This window comes from Desmodus rotundus, chromosome 11, assembly GCF_022682495.2.
Source record: "Desmodus rotundus isolate HL8 chromosome 11, HLdesRot8A.1, whole genome shotgun sequence".
Taxonomy (NCBI): domain Eukaryota; kingdom Metazoa; phylum Chordata; class Mammalia; order Chiroptera; family Phyllostomidae; genus Desmodus; species Desmodus rotundus.
In genome coordinates, this window is record NC_071397.1 from 17,577,915 (window position 1) to 17,592,939 (window position 15,025).

The 15,025-nt window shown below is 45.0% G+C and overlaps 1 protein-coding gene across 2 annotated transcripts; it reads right to left on the reverse strand.

Annotated features, from left to right (window-relative positions):
- Positions 1 to 290: 290 nt before the first annotated feature.
- Positions 291 to 14,473, reverse strand: LOC112302174 (glutathione S-transferase A2). Of its 2 annotated transcripts, XM_024557770.4 has the most exons (8): positions 14,355 to 14,428; positions 11,264 to 11,381; positions 9,745 to 9,838; positions 7,288 to 7,339; positions 6,334 to 6,466; positions 3,625 to 3,766; positions 1,404 to 1,535; positions 291 to 667 (listed from the first exon to the last, which is right to left on the reverse strand). In XM_024557770.4, the coding sequence occupies exons 3-8, from the start codon at positions 9,829 to 9,831 to the stop codon at positions 545 to 547; spliced, it is 669 nt and encodes a 222-aa protein (XP_024413538.2). In that variant the 5' UTR covers positions 9,832 to 9,838; positions 11,264 to 11,381; positions 14,355 to 14,428; the 3' UTR covers positions 291 to 544. The 2 variants fall into 2 exon arrangements, with proteins under 2 accessions (XP_024413538.2, XP_024413537.2); XM_024557769.4 differs by lacking the exon at positions 11,264 to 11,381 and having other exon boundaries at positions 14,355 to 14,473.
- Between the last annotated feature and the right edge of the window lie 552 nt (positions 14,474 to 15,025).

Below are 15,025 nucleotides of genomic sequence, written 5' to 3' on the forward strand. Positions count from 1 at the left end.
CGTGTTTTACTCTTTATTGCTTCCCCGCCTCCTGGAACACCAAAGAGTCCAGAGTAGGCATGGGCTGTTGTACTGCACAGGAGAAAAACAACAAAACAACAAAAACCGTTTTTATTATCAGAGGAAAAGGGCTCCTGAAGAAAAGAATTTCTCTGTGCCATTACCCTGAAAGTTAGCAATTTCCTGTTAATGCCTGAGAGCATAAGATATAAATATTTACACTTGACTCTTTGATAGGCTCTGGGACAGATGTTATGTGACAATTTCTGGAAAAGATGATACGGGCCTCATAATTTGTTTCCCTTTTTTATTTAATTTTTAATTTTGAGAGGGACACAACAGAAGATTAAAAATCTGATTTCATATTGGAAAAAATGAACAAGAATGAAGTGTAACTAAATCTGCTCATAGGCACTTATTATTTAATTACTTGGGAAAAGCTTATTATTCTCACAACAGCCGAGATTTAAATTTCGGTAGAGCACTTCACTGCTGAAAATTTCAGATCGGTCCTGCGCATGCTGGGCGTCCGTGCCAGCTTTATTTAAAACTTGAAAATCCTCCTGGCTTCTTCTAACACTTTGTCATCTAGGGGAGGCTTCCTCTGACTGCCAGGCTGCAGAAACTTCTTCACTGTAGGGAGGTTGCTAATCCTGGTTTTCAGGGCCTGCAGTGCACAAGAGCACAGTTTCAGAGCAGACAGAACACCCACCCACCATTAGCACAAGCCAGGGAATCCAAGACCCTCCTAGACCACAACCAACAGAGTCGCCTCCCTCAGCACCAGCATGAGACTGGCAAACAGACAGCCAGTAAGACGTGAGCATGAGAGGAAGAAAACACAGCTCAACAGCACTCTCCCCAGAGACACGGTGAAGACTTTACTCAGTTCTCAGTCCTCCCCGTCTCCCTCCTTACATGGGAATCCTGTCGATTCATAGCTCTTGTGCAAACAAGGAAGAGCAACACAGGTAAAGGTGCCAAACCAGAAAAATGAAGATATAAGAAAGTTAGGAGGAACTGAAGACATGAGGAAGGAACTCAGAGGAAGGACACCTGCTCACACAGACTCAGGTGACATAGACAGGGACACACCTGGGAGGAAGGGAATCCAGAGGAAATGAAGACAGATGCTGCAATGGGAAGAGGGCTGAGGACAGAAATGCCGAGTCCTGGGTCTGTCTCATTGTAAAAGACAAGCTATTCTCCTTGGGGCAGCATCCACCTCCACTTCCCTTGGCAAAACAAGGTTCTTTTCATGCCTCAGACCTGGGCCTATGAGCAAATTCTGCAGACCTGTGGGCAGTGATGTGGGTCACAACATCACCAGTCCAAGAGTCCAAATACTAGATTCCAAGACGGGAAATGCGGGCCTTCCCTCTGGGGGCTGTGACAGAGATTACCTTCAGCAGAGGGAAGTTGGCCAGAAGGCTGGGGTCAATCTCTTCAACAGTGTAGATAAGTTCCACCAGGTGAATGTCAGCCTTGCTCAGCCTGTTGCCTACCAGGTAGTCTTGTCCATGGCTCTTGAGCACCTGGTGAATTGGAGGGACCAGATTATGAACACAGGCTCAATCACATGGGACCCTGCTCCTGCCCAGGTCTCTCCAGCCCAACTTCTTGCCTCTGCTGCCCCACTGGGCAGGTGGGGGCATCAGACCACATTCACTGCCCCTGGTTCAGTGAGACAGAGGGGAGCAAGGCTCTGCTGCTCTTTCCTCTCTCTTCAGTTAAAGCACAAGCTACCGGTTCTTATTCCCGTCCCCACGTCGCTGGGCTCCCCACGTGCATCTTCTGCTGGCCCGGGTTTCTGTGTGCCACACGCCCTGACCACCCAGACGCTCTGTGATGTCAGGACATGGAGGGCTCTCCACACTGTCCTCTCTCTCTCTCCCTTGGGCAAAGACTCCATCTCCACGGCATCCTTCCTCAATCCTGAGCAGACTATTTCAGAGTCTACACTTCTCCTCTGTCTGCTCTCCTCATTTCCCGGTGTCTCCCTCTGGGACCTGATGAACCTGGGTCAACGTGAACTCACCATCTCCCTCACAGCATCGTCTCTGACTGCTAGCCCACTTGTGTCTGTCAATAACACTTGTGGAATATGCTATAAACCACACGCAGAACTGCCTCGCGTGACTGCACTGGTCTGTAACTACTTTCAAGTGCATGAAAAAATAATGTTTGGTTAGAGAAGCGAGGGATGGTGAGATATATATGATTAATCAAACACTTATAAAATGTTAATTTTTTAATCAAGGTGGTTAGTATATACGAGTTTATTGTAAATCTCTTTCAACTTTTCTGTGTTTGAGTTTCTCATTCTTAAATATTGGAGAAATATGTGATGCTTATTAAAAATTATTGCGGCAATATGCAAATCATAGAGAAAAAACACATATGGCACCACCAACTAAAGATAATAACATTTTGGCAAATAGACTTTTGATTATATATACATACAGCACAACGCATACATAATTAATGAATATAATAAAACATTAAATGCTATATTGTCATGTGCATTTTACATTCTTTACAAAGAGCCCCGTGTTCCTGTAGTATACTAACAAAGCACAGTGTAGTATTATGGTTACTATAGTATAGTACCTATAGTACTATACGGTAGTATAGTACAGTATAGTAATGTCATTATAGCTAAATTGCTATGCCTGCTTAGCTCTCCATCATGTGAAATGTGCCTAAACTCTTAGCACCACAAAGGCCAGGACAATATATTTTCTGATTAGTGTCAAAGTCATTGCTTGTTGAGTAGAATCTGATGCAAAAGCAATGAATTAACATTTGCTGAGTGAATGAATGATTTAGTGCTTAAAAAAATGACTGTGTCAGTATTAATTTCTTGTTTACATGTAAGCCTCCTGTATCTCTTACAACTTTGTTTTTTTCAGGACTTTTATTTAGCATGATTTCAGGGTGTTTCAATCTTGAAATATCTTCCTTTTATCTTCAAAGAGAAGCATTAACTCAGATATGTATTATGTACAATGAGAGGAATTTATTTCCTTAGTTTTGCATGACTTTCCTCAAAAGTCTGGGATCCATGTCCGCAAAATTTGTGCATTATTTGTTCCTTAGCATCTTTTCATCTGTCTCCTCCTGTCCATCCCCCCGCCCCCACCTTGTGTAGACACATCTCACACATCCCTGAAATGCTACCCTAGTCTCCTCTCGGGCAGCTGGGCTCCTGTCCCCCTCGCATGCTGTCAGAACACTTTCTGACCCATGGCTTTCCTCATGCTCCTCCTGGATGAATAGCCCCTGCATGGCGAGTCTCTGCGGGGTCTACTCCATCCCCAGTGTGGCTCTCAGAGCCTCCCACGGCCCACGCTCTGGCCATGACATGGAATGCCATCAAATACAGAGCTCTAAATTGGGTCCCAGCCAATGGCAATATTCCTGGAAGATTATCACTTGGGTGTAATAGACACAGACCCTCCCCACAGCTGATTTCTGTAACATGCCTAGGGAGCCAGGGTGCTACATGAGCATTCAGGAGGGCTCAGGGGAAGCGAAGGTCAACAACACCCCAGGACTGCCCAGGCACGATTTCTCTTTGTCCTCTCTCATCTCAGTGCGCCAAACGCTGACCAGCCCACCTACTTTTTCAAAGGCAGGGAAATAACGATTTGTTGTTCTCTCTTTGATCTGGGCCATCTTGGCACCCTTTTGATCAGGTGGGCACAGTGGAAAAAGCATGATCATCTCGTACAAATCTGCCACACCTTCTGAATACATATCAATCCTGAAAGACAAAAATGATCCAAGTGTTCATTGTCGCCTGACTGACAAGTTACTCTTTAAACATGTAAACAATGGGGTATCAGGAGGTGAAAGGCAAACCACTTCCACTGGGTGCATTTTCTCCTGCCACTCACTCACCTACCATTTTCACTTAATTTTAACATTTCATATCAAGGTAGATATACACGTTGAAAATTTTCATTGTACACATGACCAAATACAGGGCCAGAGAACAGCGGTGAGGTGTCCGGAGTCACAGGCAGAGAGAACCCAGTGGAATCACTGCGAGTAACCACTGAGACAGTACCTAGGGTTTGCCATGTCTGCTGCGGTTTGTTCTGAGCACACGCTCAGTGTGACTCTTAAGGCTAAAGACCTGCCAGCTGAGTAATCTCCAGAGAGTCCCTGGCAGAGCCACCTCCGTCATGTCCCTCTCCCTGTCTCATCCTGTCACATCACCCAGGCCCATGTACACTCCCAGTGGTAGCAGTTCTTTCCACTATTTCCCGTAGAGCACCAGTCCACAGCCCTGCCCCGTACTGGTTCCGAGCTCTGGCCGTGTTTGCAGTGCTCCGGACCCCACCTAAAATTGCCTCTGAACTGGTGCAATTCTTTTTTTTTAATATCCTTACCTGAGGACACTTTTATTTGCCTTTTTAAAGAGAGAGATGGAGGGAGAAGGAGAAACATGGATGCGAGAGAAGCATCAGTTGGTTGCCTCCATACACACCCAGATGGGATCTGAGTTGGCACTAGGGATGAACCCGCCACCTACGTATATGGCCTGACCGGGAATTGAACCCACAACATTTTGGTTATGGGACAACGCTCCAATCACTGAGCCACACCAGCCAGAGCTGGTGCAATTCTTTATATACTTCCAATCAATGCATATTATAGAGGTCCTTTACTCACTTTTGTCCACACTGGGTTTTCTGCAATACTTATAAATATATCAGCTTTATTGAAATACTGTATTTACAAACCATGATCATCACTCTTTACATTGCAGTATTCAATAGCTTTTAGTACATTCTGAAATCATCACATTCTAATTCCAAAACTCTTCTTTCAGATTCAAAGGAGATCCTATGCCCTGAACTGTCATTCCCCACGTCCCCCAAACTCCTGCCCCAGGCAACTACACAGCCACTCACTGTTTACATGGGTTTAAATGTCTAGACGTTTCATACGAATGGAATCATTCTACATATGGCCTTTTGTATGTGGTTTCTTTCATTTTGGGTAATATTTTCAAAGTTCATTCATGTTGTCACATGCATCGGAGTTTTATTCCTCCCTATGCCTAAATTATGTTGGATTGTGTACACATACCACCCTTTGTTCAAGCACTCATCGCTTGATGGCCACTGTTTGGTGCTCCTACTTTTTGAATATCATGAGCAACGCCATCACGAACATTTGTGTGCATATTGGGGCAGGTCACCGAGATGTGGATGTCATTTGACCCGCAAGCTGATCTGGGGCAACTGGAGGCGCCCCACTCCCGCCCCTGGGCTTGGAATGTGCTCTCCACGTGCCTTCCCCAGGCTAGAAGCTGTCCAAGGACACAGCCTTGAGATAGGAATGTAGCGATAAGACCATCTGGACTGGGCGCATGACGCAGTTAAGGCCTCTCTATAACCTCTTAAGATTTTAGAAAGTGGGTTCAGAAAACTAGTCGTCTTGTGGGTCACCCATGACAGGCCTCATAAGTAAGTTCCCTTGTTTACTAAGCCCACCACCTACCAATATGGACTGGCCTGCCTTGCTCTTCAGTCTCTCTGCCCTCCAGGTACTGGGGCCAGGGTCAGACCTCATGTGAGGGCTCCTGAGCAGGTTTGTGAAGCAACAGTACCAGTTTAGCGTAGATGTGCTTTTGACTCTCTTGAGTAAATTCCTACTAGTGGAGGTACTAACATATGGTAACTCTACGTTCAACTTTCTGAGTAACTGCCAACAGTTCCTTATAAGACTTTAGTTTCAATCATGCGGTCCCATCACTATGGGAAGGAGAATGGAGAACTCCCACACACACACACCCCAGATGTGGTTGTATGGAATGAATCTGGCTGCTTCAGTTCTGTCTCCAACTGTGCAAGGTAACCCCGGCCTCTTGAGGACCGGCCTCTGTTCACCCTTGTCAAGGGGCCAGTCCACACAACTAGCTGATAGGTTAGGCTCCTGCTAATCATTCTAGTAATTTCTGGAACTTGAAAATTAGCTCCTTTGGAGCTCCCCTTCCCCAGCCTCATCATCCTAAAGGCCTGAGCGCCTGGAGTCCTGGCTGCCCCATCCTCCTGGCTTCATAGCTCATCAGTGTTTGGAAACCTCTGTCACCCCTGTGCTCCACCGCGGACTGAGCCTTCTTCTGTGCTCCCACCTGCTTGGCTCCCAGTCAGGTGGGATCCCTCATCCTCATGCTCCCTGCCGGACTGGACCTCAGTCTATGCCTCCAAGGCCCATGCTGCTGCTGGTCATGATCCCTGACACAGCCTGCTCATTCATGGAAGAATCTAAACGGGTCCTATTGATTGTTGAGAGGGGAAAACAGAAACAGTACCGTACAGGGCTCTCTCCTTTATGTCTTTCCCATAGAGGTTGTGTTTGGTAGCAATGTAGTTGAGGATGGCTCTGGTCTGCACCAGCTTCATCCCATCGATTTCGACCATCGGCACTTGCTGGAACATCAGATACCCATCTTATGAAAGAAAAAAGAAAAAGTACAGTGAAATGCTTCATAGAGCACACTCCTGTGGGATGAAAATATGTTTGTTGAAATTATCTGGTAACACTTTAACAGGATGGCATTTTGTTTCTAGTTTTTTATACTCCTTCTTTTTCTTATCAATCTGCCTTTTACTTTTTAACCTACCATTTCCTATCACATACATGGTAGATCCCTTGTAACTTCATGTCAGTTTGTCTCATGGATAACTGAGGAAGAAGCTGGAGAGAGGCTGCAGCAGGCTGCCAGCCAGAGGACATTCCAAATGGGGAGTTCCCGAAGGAACTCTCACGATGCTCATGGCATTTAAGGTGGGTTTGGGGAGCTATGTTTATGGAGGGGTTCCTCTCCCTGTACTTTGACATCTGCAAGACTGCTGGGATATTACCTTGCCAGACCTGGCAGAGAAAGGACTCAAGGCAACTGCTCTGCCTGTTTTTGCCCTTGTCACCCTGATGCGTGTGTCTGAGTGGCCACGGACAGGCAGACTGTGTGGGGTCCTGAATTGGTGCAGCTCACTTGTGGGGCAGAAAAGTGGGAGAAGCAAACGAGGGGCATCCCAGGACAAGGGGATGGTTCCTTTAGCAAACTCTCAGAGAGTTCAAGCCCGAGCCCTGAGTAAGTTATAAGACCCACTCAAAGAGCCCTACTCCTTACACTTGGAACCACTTTTCTTCCTCCCCACATGCCCTACCTGGCTCCACTGTGCACACACATAAGCAGTGCCTGGTGTTCAAACCTCGTTATGGACTGGCAGGCGCCCTCATCGGAGCACTTTAGACACTTCGTCTTACCGTTCCTTAACTTTTCCAAGTCTTCTGGAGCTTCCAAAAATGTCTCTTCAAACTGGAAAGCAGAAACAGTAAAGCAGTTCTTGTTATTTGTTCCACAGCATTACAGGACTTTCAACCTTGAATGACCTCTGTCCAGTACCTAACGTGGAGGAGGTAAGCTCTCTGAGTTTGGCAGGCACACGGAGGAGTGTGACCCTGGCCATTTGTGAATCTGGGTAAGAGCCATCAGGAGCACAGCGCGGGTGGCAGCATGTAACTGCTCCTATTTGGAGGTTCCACTCACCTCCACCCTGCTCTTCCACCTGTCAGTGATTCGGGAGGAGAGTGTTATTGGAGGTAAGGGGCTGGGAAGTTCTGCTAGTTCTGGAGTTTTAACGTCTCGGGAAAGCCTTTGTCTCCACGTGAGACAGGACAGTGTGTGTGTCCCAGCACGGGGTACTCGTGGGTCAAGGACCATCTGAGATGCTGCCACCCAGGGCCTCTTCTGCCATTTACATCACTCCATTTTATTTTATAGTTTGGAAGGGGTACTTTATGGTAAAAAGTTTTGGAATTTTTGGTTTCTAACTTTCTCTGTGGACCGGTCTATTGTAGATCCACATAATTCCATAGAGGAAGACCATATAGAGAATGAGTTACTTGTGCAGCAATTTATAAAGCTCCCAGTTCAAGACAAACATAAGGGATGATGGGTGGTCATTAGGGAGGGTGGCGAAGGTAGGAACGGTTGGCTGATGAGATGTTGGTGCGAGGCTGATGGAGATGGATAGGATTGGAAAGATCAGCTTTTGGCATAGGGAACCCGGAAGTCCTGACAGAGAGCCTCTGATAAGTCCTAGCCCCATGTGCTCTCCAGTCAAGCTGGGACACAGTAGAGGAAGCCTGGGATGCTCTTGGCCTCATTCCAGCCCACCCCCCTGTGCTGAACTCATCCTGCCCAGAGGCCCTGAACAATAGCTGAACTCTGCACTACAGCAAAACTGTGGGGTTTCGGTTTATGGAGAGAAAACAAGCTGGATGGCACTACTTGTATTTGTGTACTTGTTTCTTCATGAAATTAAGAAAGGGCCAGACTGAAGTCCTATGCATTCATTCAGCAATCCAAAAAGCATAATCCAAGGCTTAGGGAAACCTGTGATTACGGAGGGTAGCACACGGAGGGAGCACACCAGAGCTCCCGCTGCACACCGCCACCTCACCTGAAACCCTCTCCTACTGCTCTAACATGAGAGACAAGGTCTCCTGAGTTCATCCACAACTCCCTGCCCAGGAAAACCCTCAGAGACACTGGGTCTCTCTGATCTGGACTGAAGATTTTCTCACTGACACCTCTAGAGGGCAGAGGTGTCCTCCGAGATGCTCCCATCCCTCCTCTGAAGCACCCATTCACTTGCCTGCATCCTCACTGGAAGGTAAGCTTCCTGAGTGCAGGGGCCTTGTCTGTCTTGCTCACCCTGTATCCCCAGGACCTACCCCAGAGCCTGAAACTTAAGGGGGCCCAACAGATTCATGGCTGAGTGTGTGTGTTAAATCTTTAACAGGCAGTTTCTTACAGTCTGCTCCTCCCCATATTTGTGGTTATATCTGAATTTTCATTACTTTATATTCTAACATTATGTATTTTTATCCTTTTATTATGGAAATTTCTAGCTTATACAAAAACAGAAGTACAAAAATCCTCTTTGTATCCATCACCCAGCTTCAATAATTATCACTCAAGCCAATCTTGTATCTTCTGTATGCCTACCACTCTCCCCATCTTGTGAAAAGTTGAAATAAATCCCCTATAAAATATTTCATACTAAATACTTCAAATTGTATTTCCATAACATAATAACTATTTAAAATAATAACCACAAGCCCTGGTTGGTGTGGCTCAGTGGATTGAGTGCCGGCCTGTGGCTTCACCAGTTCAATTCCCAGTCAGGGCACAGGCCTGGGAATCTGACCAGGTCCCCAGGTGGGAGCGTGTGAGAGGCAACTAATCGATGTTTCTCTCCCTCTCTTTCTGTGTCCCTTCCCCTCTCTCTAAAAATAAACAAACAAAATCTTTAATAAATAAATGAATAAAACCACAATATCACACTAAAGTCACAACTAAAAAATTAACAATAATTTTAATATCATCTAATATTCAATCAATAATCAGCTTTCTAATTGTTGTATAAGTGTCATAAATATTTTCCTGCTTATTGAAATTCAAATCAAAATAAGGTCCATGAATTATGATTAGTTGTTGTTTCTTTTGTTTTCTTTAAAAATTTCTCTTTACTCTTCCATGGGCAGGATTTCTTTTTAATCTTTATTGATAAAATAGTCCAATTCTTTGATATACATAATATTGTTATTTCAGGCAAAACCTTTTACAGACCATCTAGAATGGATGTCTCCCAGCTTATGTGAGAAAGTACTTTGATTCAATTTCTGATCCAGCTCAGAATGGCAGAACTCACTGACCTCGACTCCCGCTGCAGCCAGGAGCCACCGGATGGGCTCCATTCGGCCTCGTCCATTGAAGTAGTGAAGCTTGGGCTTCCCCGCCATGGCTTCTCTAAAAATGAACGAACGAATGAATGAATGAACGAACAAGACCACAGAAGCAAAATGTATTCTATGGTGTTCATTCAAACAGAAGAATGAAGCATCTGCCTTCTTCATGGCGGGGCTGGCAAAGTCCCATGGAGGTCTCCCTCGCTCCATATTCTTACCCAGTGGCGGCCATCCGTGTGAAATTGCACCACGTGAGTCTCCGGCTGCCACTCTCCTCACTCTGAGGGTACAATAAGCAGACTGGATCCCACACAGGTCAAGGGGGCCTTGAAACCGGAGGACTTCAGGTTGTGACGGGAGGAGGAGAAGGGAGCAGAGTCACCCCTCACTCTGACTGCCATGCTGCACTGGTTCAAACTTAACTGGGGCTGAGTCCTAACCTGGCTCTCACCAAAACCTTTTACGTTCTCTGCGCAGAAGAGGATGCCCCTTCCTCTTCTCTGTTAGAATGCTTTATTTTTCTGCTGCCGGATGAATTTTATTTTCCATTTAGAAGAAGGGATCTTAGAGCATTACCTTTATAGTATATGGAAAGGAACTAACAGGCTAAGTGTCCACCACATAATGGACATTTTCTCATTTTTATCCTCATTTCATCTTCATAAAAATGACTTGATGTAGATCTTATTATTATTCTAAGTTTACAGTTGGGGTTCCTGATGTCTATAGAGGTTAAGCAACTAGTGTAAATTAAGTGGTAAACCTATCATTTAGACACACATAAAAACAAACAGTTTTATTGGACACCAAAGCCTTGGAGCTTCTCTATACCAGTATTGTGCAAACTATACATTGTGGCCCTCAGTCTAAACCAGCACAGTGGGTTCTGACTAGCATTTCATTTGCAATGTAATAGTAAACATCAGAGTATCATATGTAGCAAGGCTAAGTATTTTAAAGGTTTTATTTATTTGCTTTTTAGGGAGAGGGGGACGGAGGGAGAAAGAGAGGGAAACATCCGCATGTGAGAGATACATCAATTGGTTGCCCCTCGCACACTCCCAACTGGGGAACCTGGCCCACAACCCAGGCATGTGCCCTGACCAGGCATCAAACCAGCAACTTTTTGGTTCGCAGGCCAGCTCTCAATCCACTGAGCCATAGCCAGGACAGGCTAAGTATTTTTTGATAAAATTTTAATTTTAGTTACATTTCTGTTGTGCATGAGTGTACATATGTGGTCGTGTGCTCTGGTTTGTTATAAAATTTAAGACATAACATTTGTCAGGGGCCAACTAGAGAAGTCTGACATCTCTTGCTCTGTTCTGAGGTTTCTCTGCACCTTTAACATTGGGGGCTGGGTAGCTTTTTGTTGTGGGGGAGCACTGGAGGATATTTACTTAGTAGTATCCCTGACCTCTACCCATGAAATGCCAGTAGAGTAGGGCCCTGCCCCCACCCTCCCAGCATGAAGAGGCCAGATTACCTCTGGCTGAGAGCCACTGCTTCCTTCCCTGCTGAGACAGCAGCACATAGATGGGAGGAGCCAAAGACAGCTCCGCACACAAAGACCGGGCAAGTTCAGCAAGGGTCTCCCACAGGTTCTATCAGCGATGAGAGGACGAACACAGAGGCATCATTGAAAAGAAAGGGTTCAGTTGCCTATACTTAGGGTGGAACAATTTCCATCCCATGTAGTCACCAGACACCTGGTCAGAAAATACTTTTAAACATTTTTTGCAAGACTGTGGTTGTTGATTGTTTTTAGCAAAAAAAAAAAAAAATGTATTTGTCTTCATGTAATAGTTACATTTTTTGAAAAGTTGTATGAAGCTTGAATTTTTACATGTCAAAAGAGTTTAAATGTTCCAGAGGATATTTATTGATTGATTGATTGATTGATTTTCTTAGAACTGTGTTTCTGGCTGCCATGTAATGTGTTTCCTCTTTTTTGGAAGCTTCACACAAACTTCCTCAATCAACACTCACTGAGCAGCGTCCTGTCTGGAGCAGTAACGGCTGGTTGGGAACAGAGCACAAGCCTGATTTGCTTGCCCAAAGGGGATTGAAGTCTAGTCAGAAAAGTGGGCTTGTAGACAACTGAGACTCTGAGGCTTTCCTGCGTAAGACCTCGGTTTTATTCTTAGTATGTTGGCATTTCTTCCAGGGCACTACCGACTCTCATTAGGTCACACCCTACGGGTAACTTCACGTGCCTTCTAAAAACTAAATCTGTGCCCCACAGACACAGGTAGCTCCCCCGTCAAGCCTTCCCGTGTTGTAGAGCTAGAAGGCACCTGGAAGTCGGGTTGTCCTCCAGGAGGGTGATGAATATGCTGCACACCAGACAGGGTGGGACTTGCCAGCTAGCTAGTTACTGATAAAGTCTGAATTAGATCCTAGATCTCCTGACATTCAGACTAGTTTCTTCCTACTATTTCTTATTACTGAATTCTCACAACCTGCAAAGATTAGCTTCTGCGTCTCCCACTAAACTGCTGAGCTTCCAAAGAAGTTGTAGGACACAGGACAATCCACTGAGCACAGTTCCGTGCTCCATAGGCGGCTTGCTGAAAGTTCAGTACACCCCCCTGCGACATGGTTAGGTATCTTGAGAGCCACACTTTTTAGTGTTTAGCATTTCCCTCCGAGGGCTTGGCATTTTACAACACAGCAGTATAGAGTAAATAAAAGCTGAGTAAATATAAGCAGATCATGGTAATGAAGTAACCAATCTGGATCATAAAACCCAACACTGTGCTATTTAAACAAAACCATCAAAGCAGAAATTTCCATGGTGTAGAAATAAAATGACTATGCAAAACAAAACAAAAAAAACCCCAAAAAGCCACCTTGGGAAAGTGATCTGGCAAGGTAGTCTAGGGGAATATTTAGGTAGACAGAAGGAATTTGTAAATGCTCTGTCGGACTGGAAACTGCACAGCGCAAGAGGACGCTATTTTCTTAAACGTGCCTGAGAAGCACTCACAGATGCACTTGCCTTCCTATCCTAAAAGCTCTACATTGGGTCGGCCAAAAAGTCCGCTTAGTTTTTTTTCCATAAAATAAAAGACACATTTTTCACTTTTACCAATAACTTTATTGATTTAGATATTTTGAGTATGTCGGCTATCTCCTGCTATTGGCTGCTGGTGGGTAGAGGCCAGGGGTGCTGCTAAACTTCTTCCAATGCATAAGACAGCCCCACAGTGAAGAATCATTTGGCCAAAATGCCAACAGTACCAAGAAACTTCGCAAACCACTTTTGACACACTCGATTGGTCACAGAGCCTTCTCCATACACTGCACAGATCTTTGTGTTTCAGTTGCATTTTCACCTTTCTTAAAGCTTAATATACCGAAAATGTTACTTATCCCACTTTCAATATTAAAATGGTTGCATAAAAATTCACAATTTTTGATGTTTTTTAAATATGCATGCTGATATGACAGCTGTCACAAAACAATTAACAAAACTGTTTCGAATGAAGTTAAATACAACTAAGCACCACTACGGGCATCATAGAGAAAAAAACTAAACAAACTTTTGGTCAACCCAATATATTTAGATTTGCTAGTTATTTTGAGTCTTTTCCTTATAAGTAATCTTTTCCACCCTTTGGTCCCAAAGCATTAAACCAGGAAGAGGAGGAGAAGGAGGAGGAGAGGAAGATGGAGGGGTGGGGTGAGAAGGAGGGGAAGAAGGAGCAGGAAGGGAAAGAAGAGAAGGAAAGATAGCATGCTGCTTGGCTCTCCACCACAAAATAACTCATATAACAACACACTCATGTACGAGAAACCAGCCTTGGGGATGTGAGTTCGGGTTCTGCTTAGCAGGTGTTTCTGTTTGGTTTCCCAACAGGAGGTGCTGGTTCGAGAGGCATGAAACCACTGCCATACACTGTCCTCTCACTGCTCGGTGAGTGAGTCCATCAGGCTTAAACCCAGCACAATCGTGTGCTGGCTGCTATATGAACACACCAATGCATCATTCATAATAGCAAGTCTAAGTTCACATGTAATGTCATTACATGACATTAGTGTAAGCTCACATACTCTCCTGGGCACTGAATTTTTGTATTTTCACACTACCTGTAATAATAACACTCTTACTTTTCCCATACCATCCAATTCTTTGCCCTCATTTTCTAAATTCTTGATTACTATTATCCTTTAAAGATAGGTCCTTGAGGAACTAATAAACAATACTTGAATTGTGTCCTGAGCACACAAAGAAGGAGAAATAAGAACATAAAGGACCCACATAGCACTGACAGGTATAGCTCAGTTGGTTGAGCATCGTCCCACCAAGTGAAAGGTCATGGGTTCGATTCCTGGTCAGGGCATATGCCTGGGATGTGGGTTCAGTCCCTGGTTGGGGTTACATACAAAAGGCAACTGATCGATGTTTCTCTCACACATTAATGTTTCTCTCTCTCACTCCCTTCCCTTCTCTCTAAAAATAAACAAATAACATTTTTTTAAAAAGAACCCACATAAAATAACACATTGAAAAATATTTTCCAAGTGAAACAGACACAAGAAAATTTATAAAGAAGTATAAGGTCAATACGCACCTAATTAAAGTTCACGCCGTCTCTCTGCTCAGCTTCTCAATGTCACAGCCTGGCATCTGTGTTATGTGCTTTAATACTGTGACAACCCTCTGGAGGGGCGGAGTCCAGTAGTGGGCAGTCCCACAGCTCTCCAGCTTCCACAGAGTTCAATGCTAGACCAGAAAGTGAAGGACACATCAACAATGTTTCATTTCAAGGTTATCTATAAATGCACAAAGAAGGGATTTCAGGTTTATTTGGCTGCCCAGCGGGTCAGGGGGAACCAGGCTTCTTCTGTAGGATTTCGTGACATTGGCAGTGAGGTTGATAGCAGATGGAAAAATCCTGTGGGAAAATATACCACAGAAAGGTAGTGTCAGAAAAGAGGACAGGGCGGTGAAAGTGGGGAGATGGCAATCTAAATTTGTAGAAAGCACTGAATGATGAACACAGTTGCAACCCAAATTCTCTAGGCCCAAAGAATCTGGCTGAGTTCTCCTAGCCCTGGGTGGGGGGAGCTCAGCTGCCTTACCTGGGCCATTTGTAGGCCCTTCCTTCAGTGAGCTACACTTTAGCATTCCACCCCAGCCCCGGGACCCTCGCATGTACTGTTTCTTGTGATGGGACCATTCTCCCCTCCCTGTGCCTCCTCTGTTATGCAACATATGTCCCTCCAGCCGCGTTCACTGGGA

What these genes read in the sequence shown, in the direction of transcription:
- LOC112302174 (XM_024557769.4), bottom strand. Translation starts at nt 9,831, where the DNA reads ATGGCGGGGAAGCCCAAGCTTCACTACTTCAATGGACGAGGCCGAATG. An exon ending in TGGCTGCAGCGGGAGTCGAG is followed by an intron (nt 7,340 to 9,744) that starts GTCAGTGAGTTC and finishes TCTGCTTTCCAG; the next exon opens with TTTGAAGAGACATTTTTGGA. An exon ending in CCAACTTCCCTCTGCTGAAG is followed by an intron (nt 668 to 1,403) that starts GTAATCTCTGTC and finishes TGTGCACTGCAG; the next exon opens with GCCCTGAAAACCAGGATTAG.